At 41.7% G+C, this 18,155-nt stretch overlaps 1 protein-coding gene across 8 annotated transcripts in view; it reads right to left on the bottom strand.

Annotated features, from left to right (window-relative positions):
* The window catches only part of epha7 (eph receptor A7), an 84,043-nt gene extending 66,427 nt beyond the window's left edge, over positions 1–17,616 (bottom strand). For 3 of the 8 annotated variants that reach the window (XM_052052133.1, XM_052052129.1, XM_052052130.1), the window contains exons 1-3: positions 17,244–17,616; positions 16,126–16,190; positions 11,422–12,091 (exon numbers count right to left, since the gene is read on the bottom strand). In XM_052052133.1, the coding sequence (XP_051908093.1) occupies positions 11,422–12,091; positions 16,126–16,190; positions 17,244–17,337 (829 nt within the window). In that variant the 5' untranslated portion in view covers positions 17,338–17,616. The remainder of the gene's footprint in view (positions 1–11,421; positions 12,092–16,125; positions 16,191–17,243) is intronic. The other 5 variants (XM_052052128.1, XM_052052127.1, XM_052052125.1 and 2 more) reach the window with 3 other exon arrangements.
* Positions 17,617–18,155: the final 539 nt, after the last annotated feature.

The following is an 18,155-nucleotide window of genomic DNA, read 5'->3' on the forward strand; positions in this document are numbered from 1 at the left end:
GACAACTGAAAATCGGTTCTCGAAGAAACTGAGAGCACTTGAATGCGACACTTGATTCCTCTCGCCTTCCTTACACGAGGAAGTGACGCTTCCTCGGGTAGCGTTCCATTGTGAGCACACGTTTTCAATAAAGATTTTTTATTTTTTATTTTTTTTAAAGAGCGTGGATTCGGTTTTCGAACAAATCGGTTTTTAAACAGCCTTCTGGAACGGATTATGGTTGTGAGGTATGACTGTATGGGCAAATTGCAACCTATGGGCCAGATTAGAATCGTTGGGCTTTTCTGTCTGGTCCGCTAAAGAGAGGAATGAATCCAATATTGCACATTGACTTTATCTTGCAATGATTCCGCAACATAACAAATGTTATCATTCAATTTCAATCATTTGTTCACCTTTTCAACCCCCCGCCCTGACCACTGGAACACCGAGCTGCACTTATTCGAAAATGAAAAGGAACATTTTTATTGCAAATTTTAAACCATGAAACATATCTCACTGAGCGGTGAATGCTCACAAATGTAGCAAATTTTGAGTTTCAAACCCTGCATTTCCGCACTGTGAGGCCGACGTGCTAATCACTCAACCACTGTGCCGCCTTCAACATAGCATATTTGCTTTTAAACGAAGAGCCTTTCACTTCTTGTCCTTGAGGATTCGCTGTGAAGCAAGGCCAGGATGACCTTGACTGATAAGTTTGCTATGCTCAAATTAGAAGTAGTACCTCATTATCCCTAAGATTGCGCTGTACCTGTAAATAGTCACCTCCCTGTCTAAATAAAAATCCTCCCATGATCCTTTTCCTTCTCACTAATTCACAAACCACAATTTTTGGAAATAGTTCTTTTAGAATTGTGTCTCGCTGAAGCTTCAAATATAAAGGAAACCCAAAAGAAAATTTGCTTTCCCTTCTCAGTCTGTTTTATCAGTTTTGCTTAATTTGCTTAATTCCACAACAATACAAATTGGGAATATAGGACAGCTACGCTCACATTCCAAAAACATGCGTGGCAGGCTGATTGAACACTCTAAAATTGGTGTCAGTGTGAGCACGGACGGTTGTTTATCTATATGTGCCCTGCGATTGGCTGGCAACCAGTTCAGGGTGTACAATGCCGACTGGCTGAAGACAGCTGGGATCAGCTCCGGCATGCCACACAACCCTTGTGAGGATAAGTGGATCAAAAACTGGATGGATGAATGGATGGATAAACCGAAATGCATTCGGTCTACAGCGAAAAATGTAAATAAGTCAAGTCAAGTCAAGTCAACAGTATTTATAGAGCACTTTCAAACAGCCATCGCTGCATACAAAGTGCTGTACATGGAGCGATTTAACATATACAATAAACAGTAAGACGAATCAGTAATAAGTAATAAGTAATAAGGCGGTAGAAAGCACCAAGCAGTAAAACCAATAGCAAATCTAAGTCATGCTGAGTCAAACGCCAAAGAATACAAGTGAGTTTTGAGGAGGGCTCAAATAAAATAAATAGCCATCCATCTATTGCACAATCACAGAGTGGGAATCGATACCACGCCGCCCGCAAACAAGTCAGGCGAGTGTACCACTGTACCATCGGTGACATAAGATAACAGGGATGGCAATGGCTAGTGATGAAAAAAGCGGAAAGGGGCGTGGCCTGGACAGGGCGACCAATCACATTGACATTAAAAAAACGTCCAATCGCAGGGCTGTTTACAATCGGAAGAAGGAAAGACTGATTGGGAGAGCTCATAAAAACTCGACAATAAGGTACCTGACCCCCCGCTAAAATTTTCTCAATGGATTTAGACGATTCACAAAAATGATCAATTTAAGAAATAAAACGGTGGATTTCCACGTATCAGCGGAAAATTGCCATCCCTGAATAAAGATGTAAATAAATGAAATGAATTGGCCTTGATGCTTTAGCAAATTTACGAGCGAGCTTTTTGAACATACATTGCTTCGGTTCACAAATATGCAGCTTTCCAGAACAGTCAGTTGTCAGTTGTACTTTCACTCGCACAATGTAAACATTGTTTGCTCATGCGTCACATATTTCCAGTTGGATGTAAAGTGAAATGCCATTTCATCTTTGGTCTGAAAGAGGCAACATCATTTCCAAGGACACAAAATTTGGCAGAAATGCATGTTTTAACATGAATCCAAAAACAAATAAAATGCACACTATTACCGTATTTTCCGCACTAATGGCCCTGTTGGCTTTTCTCAAAAGCCAACAGGGCACCTTATAATCCAATGTACCTAATATATGGACCAATATTCTCATTTCTTGGACGTAGTATTTTCTGTGAAGTGCTTTGGTACAGCTGTTATGAAAGCTCTATGTAAATCGTACTGTATTCCCTTGTGTGTAGCACCATGTAGTGGATGCAGAGCATAACCGCAGCCACTATTGTAGCTTCTATTCTATGTGCCTTAAAATAATGAGAAAGAAGAATGTACAAAGAAAAAAACGGAAGAAATACGAAATTGCGAAATGTACGATCAGCATTCACTTTCACGAACATCAATTTCTTGCATAATGTCTTTTACTTTGCTTCCTCCATCTTTTCATATTTATATTGTCTTCAAGTGTCAATGCTTTTCTTTTCTTAACTCCTTGGTCTGCAAAGGGCAATTTCGTAGCCATCCTAGCAATGCAATGTTCATGCTGCGTCTGAAACTAACAATAACAAATGATTCCTGTGCTACTGCGTATGTGTAAACCAGTGTTGGTGGTTGCTCTTGCCGTTTCCGAGCTAAGCAGTAGCGGTGGCTGTGGCAGGCTGAGGTTGGATTAGACTTTTGCGGAAGGCTTGTATACGTTGTAGTGAACCTCATTGCAAGGCAAGGGTGGAGAAAAGGATTTTGTATTACGTAACAGGGGGGCTTTTCGTTGTAGGGGGAAGCAGAAAAGAGGGAAAGGGAATGGCTTTAATGCATTAAGATTTGTTCACACTAGGACAGAGGTGGGCAAACTACGGCCCGAATCCGGCCCATTGGTCTTTTTAATCCGGCCCGCTGACTGCATTCATTTCATTTGGACTTGTAATGACAGGCATTTCAACGCCAGGTGGCGCAGTTACTTTAAGTTGCAGAGTATAGGGAGGGAGGGGGAAACGATACGGAAGCCCGCAGTAGCACCAAGTCAAGTAAATCCCGTTCGATACGATGGTATTTTCATCACTGGATCCAAAACAGTGACATGCAAGTGACTCTTTATTGCAGTGAGTTTGACTGGAATAGCGAAAATTTTTATGTCCTGTAGATCATGGCATCCAAACGAAGAGGAACAGTAATGGCCGCGGAAGAGAAAGTGAAGTGTATCTGATTAAACGAAGAGGGTTACAAAGTATGAAACATTCAGGAGACGCTTGGAGTATGAAAGACTCAAATCTACAAGACTTTGAAAAACGAGGAAGCGATTCTTGCTCAGTCCAATTCTGGCTGTTTCCATGCTTAGAGTGAATTGCTTGGGGCTCGACGGAAAGTCAAGTAAATAATAAACGTTTCCTGGAATGGTTTGACTGTTATCGTGCGAAAAACTTTCCGCAAACTGGACCACTAGTAAGAGAGCAATCGAGTTCCATAGCGCCAAGACTTCGAAGCGTCCCGTGGCTGGGTTCAAAAGTTTGTTGCACGACATCAGCTTAGCAACGCTGTCTTGTGTGGTGATCGAGGGGAGGTCAAGTTCGAGACTGAGTGAGTGGAAAGAAAGCCACCAGGTCTTTAACTCATCTCATTTTGTAGCAAATAGTAACTAACTTTGTTAGATTTTGTCATATGCCTGTACTGTATGCTGCAGTTTTTGGACAATATCAATACATATCAGTTTTTGGACATATCAATATATTGCACTTTGTTGCTTGTGTTGTCACAGATGTATGTTGTTAATATACTTGGACGTTCATACAGGACATATACCATAGCTGTTTCACTGTTCTCATTAAAAAAAGTATGGTAATACTTTAATAGTTTTGTTCTGATGATGTTTGGTATGGACTGTCAACATATAAAGTTTTTTTTATATGTACCGTATCTTGTGCTGACCCGGCCCACCTGTCAAATTTAGAAATCAATATGGCCCCCCGAGCCAAAAAGTTTGCCCACCCCTGCACTAGGGGGTATTTTCGCACATGTAGATTTTGTTGTAGAGGAGTTTCACTGGATATAAAAACAGTCAATGAAGGTGCAATTTATAATCCGAAGCGGCTTATAGTACGGAAAATAGGGTACTAAGAATGTTACTTACTTTTTATTGATATTGGGATCACAAGACAATAACCAAATTATTAATTGAGCATAAAAACTAATAAATAACATACAGTAAAAGGATTAATATCATAGTGATGTGCAAGTTAAACCTTATCAACCACTACTTATGTGGAACCAAAATACCCTCAAAATAGTTGATTGATTGTTTATTGAACTTTGAAGTCTTCCAGAGGATCACATCAACTGATGGAAACCCCTCTCTCTCTCTCTCTCTCTCTCTCTCTCTCTCTCTCTCTCTCTCTCTCTCTCTCTCTCTCTCTCTCTCTCTCTCTCTCTTCTCTCTCTCTCTCTCTCTCTCTCTCTCTCTCTCTCTCTCTCTCTCTCTCTCTCTCTCTCTCTCTCTCTCTCTCTCTCTCTCTCTCTCTCTCTCTCTCTCTCTCTCTCTCTCTCTCTCTCTCCTCTCTCTCTCTCCTCTCTCTCTCTCTCTCTCTCTCTCTCTCTCTCTCTCTCTCTCTCTCTCTCTCTCTCTCTCTCTCTCCTCTCTCTCTCTCTCTCTCTCTCTCTCTCTCTCTCTCTCTCTCTCTCTCTCTCTCTCTCTCTCTCTCTCTCTCTCTCTCTCTCTCTCTCTCCCAATCTCTCTCATGGTGGCGAGACCCCAGGCCTTAGTAACAGATCACTTTCACCTTCATGCTATGGGGACACCACAAAAAGAAGACCAAAGAGACACGATCTTATGGAAAAGAATTTCCCTCTCCGATCAGATCTCTCTCAGTGAGTGGGGAGACACTGACAAAAAAAAAAAAACAGTCTGTGCGACAGTTCAGTTCAGCTGAAAAGGGCAAAAGCTTAGAATGTTAAGTGGCACTGGATGAGGGATTGACAGCAATGTTTTAACCTGTTGGTGCAACTCGAGATGAGGCCTGCTACAAAAGAAGAAAAGCTTCTTTTGTCTTGCAGTAGGAGGTGGGCTGGGGAGTGGACTCTTCTGGTCATCAGGGGTCAATTGCGACAATCCATCTTGCATCTTGACAGTGCCCTGTCAGCCAGTGCACTCACATTACTAAACACATGAAGCAGTCTTTCATGTGGCACCGTGCTTGTCTTCAGCCATGTGTAACTGAAGTTAATATTCAGTTCTTGGTTCAAACTTATCAGAAATTGGAATTAGGTCTGATATATTGTTCTTAAATCTATGTCTAGAGATGAACATTTAAGATATTATGCATCCATCCATTTTCCAATCCGCTTTATCCTCACAAGGGTCGCGGGGTGCTGTAGCCTATCACAGCCGTCTTCGGGCAGTAGGCGGGGGACACCCTGAACCGGTTTCCAGCCAATCGCAGGGCACACAGAGATGAACAACCATTTGCACTCACACTCACACCTAAGGACAATTTAGAGCAGGGGTGGCCAACCAGTTCTTTTTTTTCCCCTCCATTTCCTCCTTCCCAACACTCAAGGTTGACTTGGGACCAGTCTGCTGGCTCATGGTCGAAAAAATCGTTCTCGATTAATATGGTCAACAATTAGTCGTCGATTCATTGTGGCGCCTCAAGGTAAGTGTTCACATTCGATCACTGCCGGCAAATCAGCACCTCATGTGTACCGCAAGATATAGTGTTTGCAAGAATTCTGTGACTGTGTAGTACTTCTCACTGATCAACTCTCAATGACTGCAAATTACACAGATTAGCACAGGCAGTAAACAGTCGTATTGGTGTCCATGTCAATTGATGTTGCTTCCTTACAGGACACCAGACACCATTGTTAGTTCTTAGAGTTCTTGGTTCTTATATTCAATTGCTAGGATGGACTTTTTTATTATTGCTAGCTTGTGCTACAGAAAAAAATACTCGTAATGATGTATATGGTCATTATGAAAGTCATTATGACTTCCCAAAACACTCAAAATATTCAAAATCTTAAATGTCACACATTTTCATAAATCCTCAGCATTAACTGGTCCGGTCATTTGTCAAAATTAACGTGCAACAGTGAAGCATCAAACTCATACCAAATTAGATTTGGGTGAAGTCGAACAGGGGTCCCCAACCAACGGTCCGTGGACCCGTAACGGGCCTCGGTCCATTTGGCCACACAGAGACAGACCTGTGAGCTGGGAGCAAATTTACTCCATCAGACGTGACGGTAATGTGCCTGACTCTAGCCAATCCGGGTCCCGCTTCTAACAATGGTTGGCAAGTTGAAACAAACAGAACCAGCCAATAAATGAAAGAAGAAACGGAAAGTTGGACCAAATGTACAGCTAAACACACAGCTGATCCGCAGATGAAGCCATTTTGATAAGTTCCCTCCCCTAGCGGTATCTCCAGAGCAATGTGGAGGAAGACGTTCTGCATGCTATGATGTCCAAGACAAGACAATACAAGAAACCTGTTGCATTATTTGAACAAGTGAAAAGCATGAAAAAGTGAGCAGTTCACACAGCCGAGCCACGGACACATGAGCAGTTTACTAACTACCCGGCAGCCACTGGATGAAGACAGCAGTCAGAATCAAATTTATTGGCCAAGTATGTACAGAACATACACACACACACACACACACACACACACACACAAGGAATTGATTTTCCCAGTTACAACCCATTGACAGGAACATAAACAAAACAATGACCAACAGGGGGAGACCGAACGGGAAGCTGTTCGCTGTTAAGTGTCCCAATATATTAGATGTGAAAAGAAAACCACTGGGATGAGGGGTGGGAAAAAAACGGTCTCCAACCATTCTTCTTAAGTGGAAGCATGGTTTGAACCAGAGTAAAAAAAACCTCAGCACATGCCACGCACATTTAAAATACAAGTACACCAAATCTCACAACTTGACAGTGAATGGAGAGGATGGAATGGGGGAAAGGGGTGGACGCGCCACAATCAGACCGGCGAGTAGCTCAGCTTAGCCAATCAAGTTGAAAAGCGTTGGGCTGGAGCAAATCGAAATCCAACGAAGAAGTTGGTATTGCAGGGCATGCGTTATTTGCGTTTGATGATGTCTGCGTGTCAAGCACCTGTAGTTTATCAGTCCCTGGCTCAGGAAGGAGGAGGCAGATAAGAATGCTAGCGTCCGGTCAAATGTTTTCCGTCCAAGGGAAAGTCCAGATCGCAGTTCTTTTGGGAACAGGTTGTCCATAATTTCAGACAACCTTGAAAGACTTTTAGTTTGCGACTTCTCAAGCGTGTCAATCAGCCAAAGCCTCGATCATGTCACGTTGCATGGTGGTGGTGGACACAAAAAAAAAACAGGCAGGAGAGAGGAGCAGGGTGTATTTGAAGAGTTGTATTTAAAACAAGAAAACTAAATCCTAATCAAAGTCCAAAGTAACAAACAAAAACCATGGCAGCCAGAAACTAAAAACTCTCAATAACAAAAACATGACCAAAACAGGACTGAAGCTAAAACATAACAATGAACTAAACATGACTGAAACAAACATGAAAGAAGCAACAGCAACCAACAAAGCATGACAGTAGCAATAGCAACAACGACCCGACACTGAGTTTTCGGGCTGGGAGTTCTTTTAAAGCCCTAATTAGTTATGAGCAACTGGTGTGCAGCTGCCAGGGGAGCCCTACAGTGCCACCTGTTGGTCCCTAAACCGAATCATTACTGTCACGTCCCGTGTCTACCTGCAGGGGGCGGGCTTTCTCACCGCCGACTGCACACCTGTTATTCATTCGGGATGATTATTCTTCCTTTATTAGGAGACTCCGGCAGTTTACTCACTGCCGGAGAATTCCACGCCGCGCCATTGTTCTTACGCGAAAAAAAACCCTAAATTAATATTACTCGTTGCTTCCTAGCCTTCTGGCAATTGTCTTGTCGTACAAGTTATTGATTGTATGTAATTTATTCCCATAGTCTATTCAGATCTTCCTCGCTTTTGTTTTCCGCGAGCGTTTTCTGTTGTTACCTTATTTTTCCCCTGGTCCTTATTTGACCAGCGCTTTTTGTTATTCTTCCTGTCGGGTATTTTGTGTTTCGTATTAAATACTTTTTTTGTTCTTTGACAAGATCTCGTTTTCTGTCTGCTATCTCGGGGATCCACTTCCTTATTTTTGTTGTGCACGAAGCGATCTGTCTATCGCTTCGGGCACAACGTGACAATTACAGATCAGTCATTGAATTTATTCCAGGCCGGGCCAACTCCTCCTAGTTTTTTTCTATTTTGCGAAGCGGCTCCAATCCCGCAACCACTTTGCGATTGAGTTGGTCGAAGTGTTGATCACCCGCCCTGCACCAACCAGAAAGGCCGGCAGCTTATTCCCTTCTAACGAGGCTGCTCTCGCCGGCTGAATTTTGTTATAGAACAGGAAATTGTCAACTCCAAACAGCAGGATACCTGTTATCACAAGACCAATAATGTAGATATCTTCCACATCTTCTACGGACAATTATTGTCAGGCAAACAAAACTGCACTGCTGCCAAGGATCTGAGGTGTGCCCAGCAGCAAATGTCCCACAGGGGCAAGCAGGCTCCCAACCACCTGCTCTTTCACTTGGAAAAAATTAGAATTAAAATATCCATCATGCTGCGAGTCCAGCTGACTTATTTCATGGTTGGTTTTTAGAAGAAAAAAATACAGCCGGAGGCTACATCAAGACAGAAGACAGCACATTTTGACAAAGTTAGGTAGAGGAGTAAAGCTTTTGGAACAGCAGCAGAGCAGAAAAGCGCCCTGCTCCGTCGAGAGCCAAAGCAGGAAAAAAATAAAAATAAAAATCAATCGTGTCATCTTTTGATCAGTCACATTTGCAACTAGCGATGATGCTAACACCGTACGTAAGATAATAGCTTCAATATTATGTTTACATTGTTCGGCGTAATTGTTATTCCTGATTGGTTCATTTCTTAGTATAGTTCACAGTTGTTGTTTTTTCTTCTACATTTGTTATGTATTTTCCTTTCTGTAGTATAGCTATATATAAATCAGCATGTATTGTATTTTATTGTATTGTATTACTGTGTTCTAATCATGTGGTCTGTCAACAACAAATGACAGGACAAACAGTAAAAGCCTAAACAGGAAACTTGACCAATGTCATCGGTCAAACCTCAAATTTTGAATTACTGTCATCCAAGCTCGAGCCAAAGTTTACACTCGAATTTCCAGAGTACTCTGTTATCTTACAATTACCATTACACAAGGACGTGTCCTTCTGATGGCATTGACATTTTCATTGACAGTTATTCACTTTTTGAGAACATCTTATTGCTGTTGTGAAAGGCTATTATTCACAGGAAGACGACTCGGACAAAGATAGACCCAGCACACACCCATCACATCTATTTAAATGTTTAGATGTACATCTACATGGATCTCCTGGGGGCTCAGTTGACAATTGAAATCGACATCCACTTGACGAATTAGACATCTGATCCGTCAGGGGGAGGCATCAAGATAAATTAGGAACTTCTGACGATTTAGCTTTCTGGAGAGGGGGTGAGGGAATGGGGTTCAGATGCAAAAAGCAACCCTTCTGTCAAAGCCTGAGCTGGACCGCCCATTGGCTTCCATACATCCTTACCGTTGCAGTCAAACACCACTTGATTGACTGCCAAACAAAAGGGGGCCAATCATCTGTCAGTCTCCAACTAACTTCTTTTTAATTCCCTGACAGTCAAGATGGATGGCGGTAGTACATCGGGGATGTTGGATTGTATTTGATTTCTTGCAAACAAGTAACGAGAGGAGTGGATATACTGTAGATGTGCCTGTTTAATCCGTAAAGGTCAACAGATGCTCATTTTTCTGATGGTGGTTGATTTCGAAATGATGTCATGAAAGACTATGTACTAACAAGGGCTCGGGCTCTCGGGCTCTCTGGTTCTCGGGCTCTCAACATAGCACTTCTCTGTAAAAATGAGCCCCGACAAGCTGCTGGAACACTCGTAGCATTTATAACTCTGAAACCACACAACACAGCAAGCAAAGAAGATTGGAAATTTAACAGGAAATACTGCCACACAAAATAAATTAAATAGAGAAAAGGGTTTGGAGGCTTAGGGGTGTAAAGATGAGTGGTTACAACAATGACACAAGGTCCTTCAGAACCCCTTTTTTTACACGGTCACAGACACTTTAAATTCGTACACTGTTGTTAAGCTAATGAGAATTCGGATTGCTATTGATCAATCTCCATCTAAATGCAGGGTTTTTTTCTGGACTAAGTGGAGTGCTTTAGAATTCTCAACAACATGCTAATATACAGTGTGTGTGTGTGTGTGTGTGTGTGTGTGTGCGTGTGTGTGTGTGTGTGTGTGCCTTAGTGGAACGAGTAAAAGGCATATTGCAGAGGAATTGACAGGAGCCATTTGGTGTTGTGATGTCAGAGTCATATTGACATGCAAGTGAGTTTTGGGATTAAATATAGCAGCTCTCCTGGAAATAAACAGAGGGCTTTTTTGCTGCCTCCGACAGTCTACGTAGTAGAAGTAATAAAAGTATGAAAACAATGTAATAGGACTCTGTAGTTGTACTGGGAACAGCGACATCATCCAAAATACAACATGTGATTAGGCTACCATGAAAGCTATTCTCTGAAGCTTTCCTTTTGTATATTATTGTCCACTGCAATATTATAAACTACACACTGAGGTTGACAGTCATACCAAGAAAGAAATTCAAACAGAAGAACATTCGGTCACTTGGCAACAAGCTCCATGAACCTAACCACAGCTGCCCAGTGGCGCCAGCAAGTTGCTGGGCCCTGCCAGGAGCTGGTGACCAGCTGGATTCTTCTTGCTGGTGTCACCAGGTACTAGCTGGGTAATAAAAGCATGTCGGTCTTGCTGGATGGCTCTGGCTCATTAGGGAGAGCGGCTTGGCTAGCGGAAGAAGGTTCAAGTGTTTGACTCTTGGCTGCTTTTATTGTTCTTTTGCTGCTGGTCTTGTTGATGGCACCAGCAAGACCAGCAGGAAAAACACAACAAAACCATGCTGACTGATCTATGGCCTTTTTTTTTTGAGAGAGAGACAAAGGCCGAAAGTATGATTTTGATGATTAAAACTGAGATGGGATATCACATACACTTGCCATCCATTTAGATATCCTAGATAACTGTAAACAACACACTAGAAAGAGAGCGAGGTGAGGGCGGGTGGGAGTGAGAGTCAATGGTAACTAATTTATGAACTGTCTGATGTCTAAATAATGCATTTTGCCCTGATCACAAAAAGAAAATTAAAGCAACTCACGTTCGCATGCGTCTCCTTTCTGATGAAATCCTGCTTTACATATGCATTTCCCGATGGGCACCAGCCATTCCCCTTCAGCGCTGCAGTGCATCTTCGGAGAGTTGTCAGCCTCCTCCTCCGCATTGTTTACGCATATTCCTTCAACCTCCACCAGGGAGGAGAACTCTGATCCCGTCACGGTGTCGGGGAATATGGTCAAGTTCTCGATGATGGACCAGCACTTCTTATAATAAACTTTGACAGAGACCAGGGCGATACATGCCCCTACGTCTTGAAAGGCCAGGTAAAAGCCCTGCCTGGACAGGGGGCCAATTATGCGCACTTCAGTGTTGAGCTTCATCTTCCTCTCACCGAGGTCGCCCTGAGTGAAGCTTTCATCTGCTGCAATGGTGTCAATTTTAACATACTGGGTCTCTTGCATACTCCTACCCACCTCTGAATCGGTTTCCTGATAATACAAGTTGAAAGTCTCCTTGCAGGTTCCCACCATACCAGGTAAACTGTTACAATCCCTTAAGGTAAACTTCAGCTCCACAAAAATTCTCTGGGCATTGCGCTTTTCGATCCAGTTAGTCCGAAGCCAATTATTCTGATTGGGCTCCATGACTCTGCAAACCTGGTAGGTGCGAATGGGTGTGTAGCTCTCGTCCAAGCCGCTGATCTCTTCCCACTAAAAAAAAAAAAAGAAAAAAAAGATGAGAGGTGCAATGATTAACCAATGAATTGATTATCAAATTGAGCGACAAATATTTTTGATCATCGATTCAGCGTTTATACATCTGGTTTAATTTGCAATTGTCCAAATCCTCAGAATTCCCAAATTTTCTCAGATTTCTGTCGTCCTTAATGACAGCAGACTTTCAATCTCAAGGGTGGAAATTACGTCTTGTGGTTTTGATTGTCTTTGTGTACCCTGCGATTGGCTAGCAAGCAGTTTAGGGTATCCCCCGCCTGCTGCGATGTGCTCCATCAATGAAACAATTAGGGATGTTCCGATCATTGTTTTAAGATGCCGATACCCATACCGATCATCCATGAGTGTGATCGGCCAATACCGATACCGAACACATGTATCTACTGTAAATTTTTCAAGTTTAGTGATACAAGTATTGATTTTTCTAAAATGATCTATTAATCAGTTGATTTTTTTTTCAATGACCGTATTTTCCACACTATAAGGCGCACCTAAAAGCATTCAATTTTCTCAAAAGCCAACAGTGTGCCTTATAATCCGATGCACCTTATATATGGATCAATATTCTGATTTCTTGGACGTAGTATTTTAAATGTTTTGTAAAGTGCTTTGTAATAGCTGCAGAGGTTGTGAAAGTGCTATATAAATAAAGCTGTATTGTATTGCTATCCCTTTGGCGTAGCTCCATCTAGTGGATGCATAATGTAACCCCTCCCACGATTATAGCTTCTATTCCATGCACCTTACAATGCATCAATCCATCCATTCATTCCATTTTCTGATCGGCTTTATCAGTGTGCCCTAGATATGTGAATACAGTTTGAAAATAGGCCAGTCTTTGAAGGTGCGCCCGTTACTCCTTACTGTCATGTTCCGTATTCGGCAGCAGGTGACACGCGTTCACTTCTGCCGGCTGCACACCTGCTGCCTATTTTCCAGTGATTGCACCTGCTTTATCTAGGCGCTCCAGCGGTTGACCCATTGCCGGAATATTACATGCCGTGCCACTGCTGTTGCCCATATGCCAAAAATTATTGTTCGCTACCATTTCGCGGTTGGTTATGTTATCGTCGTCCCACGGGACTCATTATCTTAAACGTACGCGTAGTAGTACTCGTTTAAACATACTTTCCTTGCCATTGTTTTGCAAGCGTTTTCTGTTGTCGCATTTCCTTATTTCCTGGTGCTTGTTTTGACCAGCGTTTTCTGTTGTTTATTAGGCGGGATTTTTGTTTATAATAAATATTATTGTTTTGACAGAGTCCTTGTCGGTGTCTGCTATTTCGGAGATCTGCTTACTTTTGTTTTTTCCGTTACGTACGAAGCAGTTCCCTTTCCCTACTTCGTGCGTAACGTGACACTTATAGTGCGGAAAATATAAAAATCGAGTGATATTTTAAAAAAAAAAATATATATATATATATATATATTAGTTCAATCCCTAACCATTTATTATCCAAAAACAGGACATTGCTTTAAAGAGACCTTGCAGGAAATTCACAAATTATGATTCAATTACTAGGTTAGTCTATAACGTGTCAGAAAATAGGTTGAAATGTTATTTTCCCCAAGCTAAACAAGTTGTTTATAAATGTCCTTTCATAATCACTACGTCTACCTCCTTATATTCCAATTAGAATTAAACCAAATCACCCAATGGAATGAAGTTGAATTTGGGTTCAAATGGTTGACATATTCCTGTTGCCAATCTTGCTGAAGTATGAAATTAATCATCGAACCATTAATTCCAAGAAGTATAAATATAATAAAAAAGTTGTAGCAGGAAAATAAGAGTGCTCCAAATAACATTTATGCTTTCAACAATAGTATCTTAACACTGGGTGGCACCCACGTAACCTAGAATAAGCAATCAGACATGAGGTCATGTCATGGTGCTGCTACACCGTAAATACATGAATTAAAAATATAAGACAGTTGAGATTACTGCAGCAATCAAACTTGAATGTCAACAAGTCCAGACAGCAACCACTGTCCATTCTGAAACTCTTTGCGGCCATTGAAGGTTTGAGCTGAGCGCAACGTAGTGAGATGCTAAGGCTAATGCTAGACCTGCTAGCTTTGGCGCTGGTTCTCAGAGAAGCTATAGTTTGTTCAATTCTGAAATGCTTTTCATGAGGCTATTTTATTATATACCGGTATATATTTTTTTGTCAATGTCAAACCTTGTGCTATCAATACAGGGCATATATTCTTGATTTTTTGGGGGGATGTTTTGTTTTGTTATTTGTGATGCCAGTGAACTGCAGCAACACTGAACACGCGTGTCATTTGATCAAGTCAAGTCAAGTCAACAGTATTTATAGAGCAGTTTCAAACAGCCATCGCTGCATACAAAGTGCTGTACATGGAGCGATTTAACATACACAATAAACAGTAAGACGAAATGGTAATAAAGGCGGTAGAAAGCACCAAGCAGTAAAATCATGCTGAGTCGAACGCCAAAGAATACAAGTGGGTTTTGAGGAGGGCGAGGAGGCTTGCCGAATGTTCAGTGGGAGGTCATTCCAGAGAGAGGGACCAGCAACAGAAAAGGCTCGATCCCCTCTGAGCCTCAGTTTAGTTCAAGGCATTAGAGCTCCTAGATTATGTTGCGTGGTGCAATACATTTAATTAATTGAAAGTTATAAAGACGTTAATCCTTGTCATATACTATGTGTTTCTGTTACCCGTAGTTTAATGTGTATCAGATTCAAACACAAACGTTTCAGTTTAATTTTCCTTTTTTTTAAACAACTCGTATAACTTTACATTGTGTATGAAATACTAAAATCCATGTCAATGGCTCAACTTCAGTGGTGAATGGCAATGTGTTGTGTATTGCTGATTTTAAATAAATAAATACAAACATAAATACGTAATGGAATGGAGAGACAGTAACATTTAGGGAAAAAAGAAGTCACTCCCTTACTGGAACATTTGTGATCGATCGGCCTTCAGAGGCTTTGATCGGATTCGCTGATCACACACTTTTTCACTAACATCGACCGATAATTATCAGCCATCGATGGATCGGTGCATCCTTTTAATTCAGGGGTGCCCAACTAGTCAATCACAGTCAACCGCAGTTATTAATATGATATATTTTTGAGTTAGTGTACACAGCACCCTGAGAATTCTATCAGTTCCACCTTTTTAAAAAAATAAATCATTAAATAACAAAGCAGTTCATCTTTGGTGCATGAACTTCATCACAGGAAGTTGTTAGCGGTCAGCAGTCTGAATTGCACCTAGCGACCAGAGCTGTTGAGATATATCCATTTTTTGTTTCAGTCAAAGTTTGTTTGCTCCGCAATTCACTGATGGCATTTTAAAAGAATGTGAATCTAGGGCGCCAGGGACAGCATTTTAAAACGGTACACGCGTGCTACGTTCGTAATGTTTCTGCTCTCAACACGCTACAAAAAGTGCATCTCTGGCTCCCCGTGTCAGGTCTCACACTAAGGTAGGCAGTGATTTCCTTTTTACAAAATCAGCGTTGTATCGAGTTTATTTTTCTGTTTGTTTTTCTGTGTGACCTTTTAGTGTCCGTTGTGACTGTTACTCATCATGGCATGCGTTTGTGCATGTGCGCACATGGGGTTTTAGTTAACCTCTCAAACATCTTTTTTTTTATTTGAATTGTATAAGTGACAGGCAATCATGACCTTTAAATGGGCGCATTTTCAATGGACAACAAACACAATATTATCTCCACTCAAGTAATCAGTCTACAGTTACTTTTCTATTATCCTTATGGTTACTTCTATAAACATAAGTAACATCGACCTTTGAGAGAGGAGCACTTTTTACTACCAGAGAAAAAATTGACAAGAGATAACCATTGAACATTGAACAGCATACACATCAGACCAGACTCAAGCTAAGTACGCATGTCTGAAAATAAATTCTCACTCGATATTTATTTTTTATTGTCAACTTTTACAATATCTTGGGAAATGTGTTAAGTGGCATCATAATGGTGTTACAAGGAGGAGATACTGCACACTTACCCCATTGGGAGGATAGGAGATCCACTCTAGTTCTGTCTGCTGTGCCTTGGAGTCCAACAGAACCACTAATAGGACCAAAAGGCAGGTGGTTACGTTTCATCAAGGGCAATTAAGTTAGGTACACCCAATAACCTATAATTTGACGATATACCTTGATAACGCTAGTTTATATCAGCGGCAGTGATGAAAAACTTTTTAATGGAGCACAAAATTAGTTTGGTTTCAAGAGCTGCGTGGACAAATGTAATCGCGCTTATTTTATTGCCTTTTCTTGCAAAACCTCTGAGAGAATGAGATGGATAGATAATAATAATATAATAACAATAAGAAAACCTTTATTCGTCTCACAATGGAGAAATTCCCCATTTACAGCAGCAAAGTTATGAAAGGAAGGAAGTAGAAGAACAGATAGTTAGATAGATAGATAGATAGATAGATAGATAGATAGATAGATAGATAGATAGATAGATAGATAGATAGATAGATAGATAGATAGATAGATAGATAGATAGATAGATAGATAGATAGATAGATAGATAGATAGATAGAAATTGATTGATGAGTAGACGGGGTTTGTATGTATCAATATTCCCTTCATTTTATTTATTTATTCGTTCATTTTGATTTTTACAGCCTCCGTTAAAGCCTTTGTATGGATCGCAAGCTGCTGTGAGTCTCATTCCAAAGCCAAGGCGAGAAAGGAATGCCGTACGGAACGAAGACTCGATCAGGAAGAATATGGACCACCTACTAGCCAACACGAATACCAACACCATCGATTCGCTTATAGCACCTTCACTGACGATAGTGATCTTTAGAATAACATATTGACTTGTTGTTCGATGTCGTAAGATATTAATGGGGTGACGGCTTCAGTTTGATCGGGACTGTTATTTGTGGTGAGGAGAAAACACCGGAAATCGCTATAGACGTCTGGACAGTGTTGATGTTCCCACACACCAATCTTATATTATATCTGACCGCATTAAACATCTGCACTTTCCATCAAATACACGAAAAGAGAAAATACAACAGACGAAGTCCGACGCGTTTCTGTTTCTCTGGCCAGATATCGAAAACACAATTGGACGGTTCAAAGTAAAACTTAAGGAACTTACCTTCTTTTGCAGTTTGTGCAACCCCTGGGTTTAATACGTAACATAAATGAAGGTACAATGTAATCCACGGCCAGGAGGTGTACACGGAGACCATCCTGCAGCCTTGGCTATCAATCTAAAGCCGCCAGTAACTCGCTGGACCCCCGCTTGCGACGGTGCTTTCCATACGGAACCGGCTGTATGTTCCAAATCCTGTTGTTCTCCACTGAAATAGAGAGCCGCTGCTTCTGTTGCTGCTGGGAGGAGACACTGACGATTGTGATAGCAGTTGGACAGATGGGGGAGTTGTCCAATTATAACCTTGAAAAGAAATCGTGTGTTCGTGTGTGTGTGCGTGTGTGTGCGTGTGTGTGCGTGTGTGCGTGTGTGCGTGTGTGAGAGAGAGAGAGAGAGAGAGAGAGAGAGAGTGGAGGTGGGTGGGGGGGGGGGTAGTGGGGGTGGTCAGAGCAAGAATTGAGATGTTTGGGATTTCGTCAAACAAGGACAAGGGATCTCTCCCTCTCTCTCTCTCTCTTTCTCTCTCTCTCTCTCTCTCTCTCTCTCTCTCTCTCTCTCTCTTTCTCTCTCCCCCAGCTCTAGATATGTCAACCTCCCAGCCACCTCACATCCACATGTAAATCTAAAATGCCAATATGCGGTACGGTACAGTACAATACGTACTGCTGTGTGTCCACGCGGCTAAATTGTGTTTGGCGCCCGCTATCTGTAGATACTGTAAACTCCCTGATTCCCTTCCCAGTGAAGTCATGAACCAGGTCAACTACTGTACTGTACTTCGATGCACGGCGCTACACTGGATCAAGTCGGGGGAGGCTATAGCCTCGTCAGAAATGTGTTTAGTCTCCACCCCACCCCCTTCAAACTGGAAGGATGAAAAGGCCATTTTGAAATTCTTCAACTTTTTGAAACAGT

The sequence above is a fragment of the Hippocampus zosterae genome, chromosome 19 (assembly GCF_025434085.1).
Source record: "Hippocampus zosterae strain Florida chromosome 19, ASM2543408v3, whole genome shotgun sequence".
Classification (NCBI taxonomy): domain Eukaryota; kingdom Metazoa; phylum Chordata; class Actinopteri; order Syngnathiformes; family Syngnathidae; genus Hippocampus; species Hippocampus zosterae.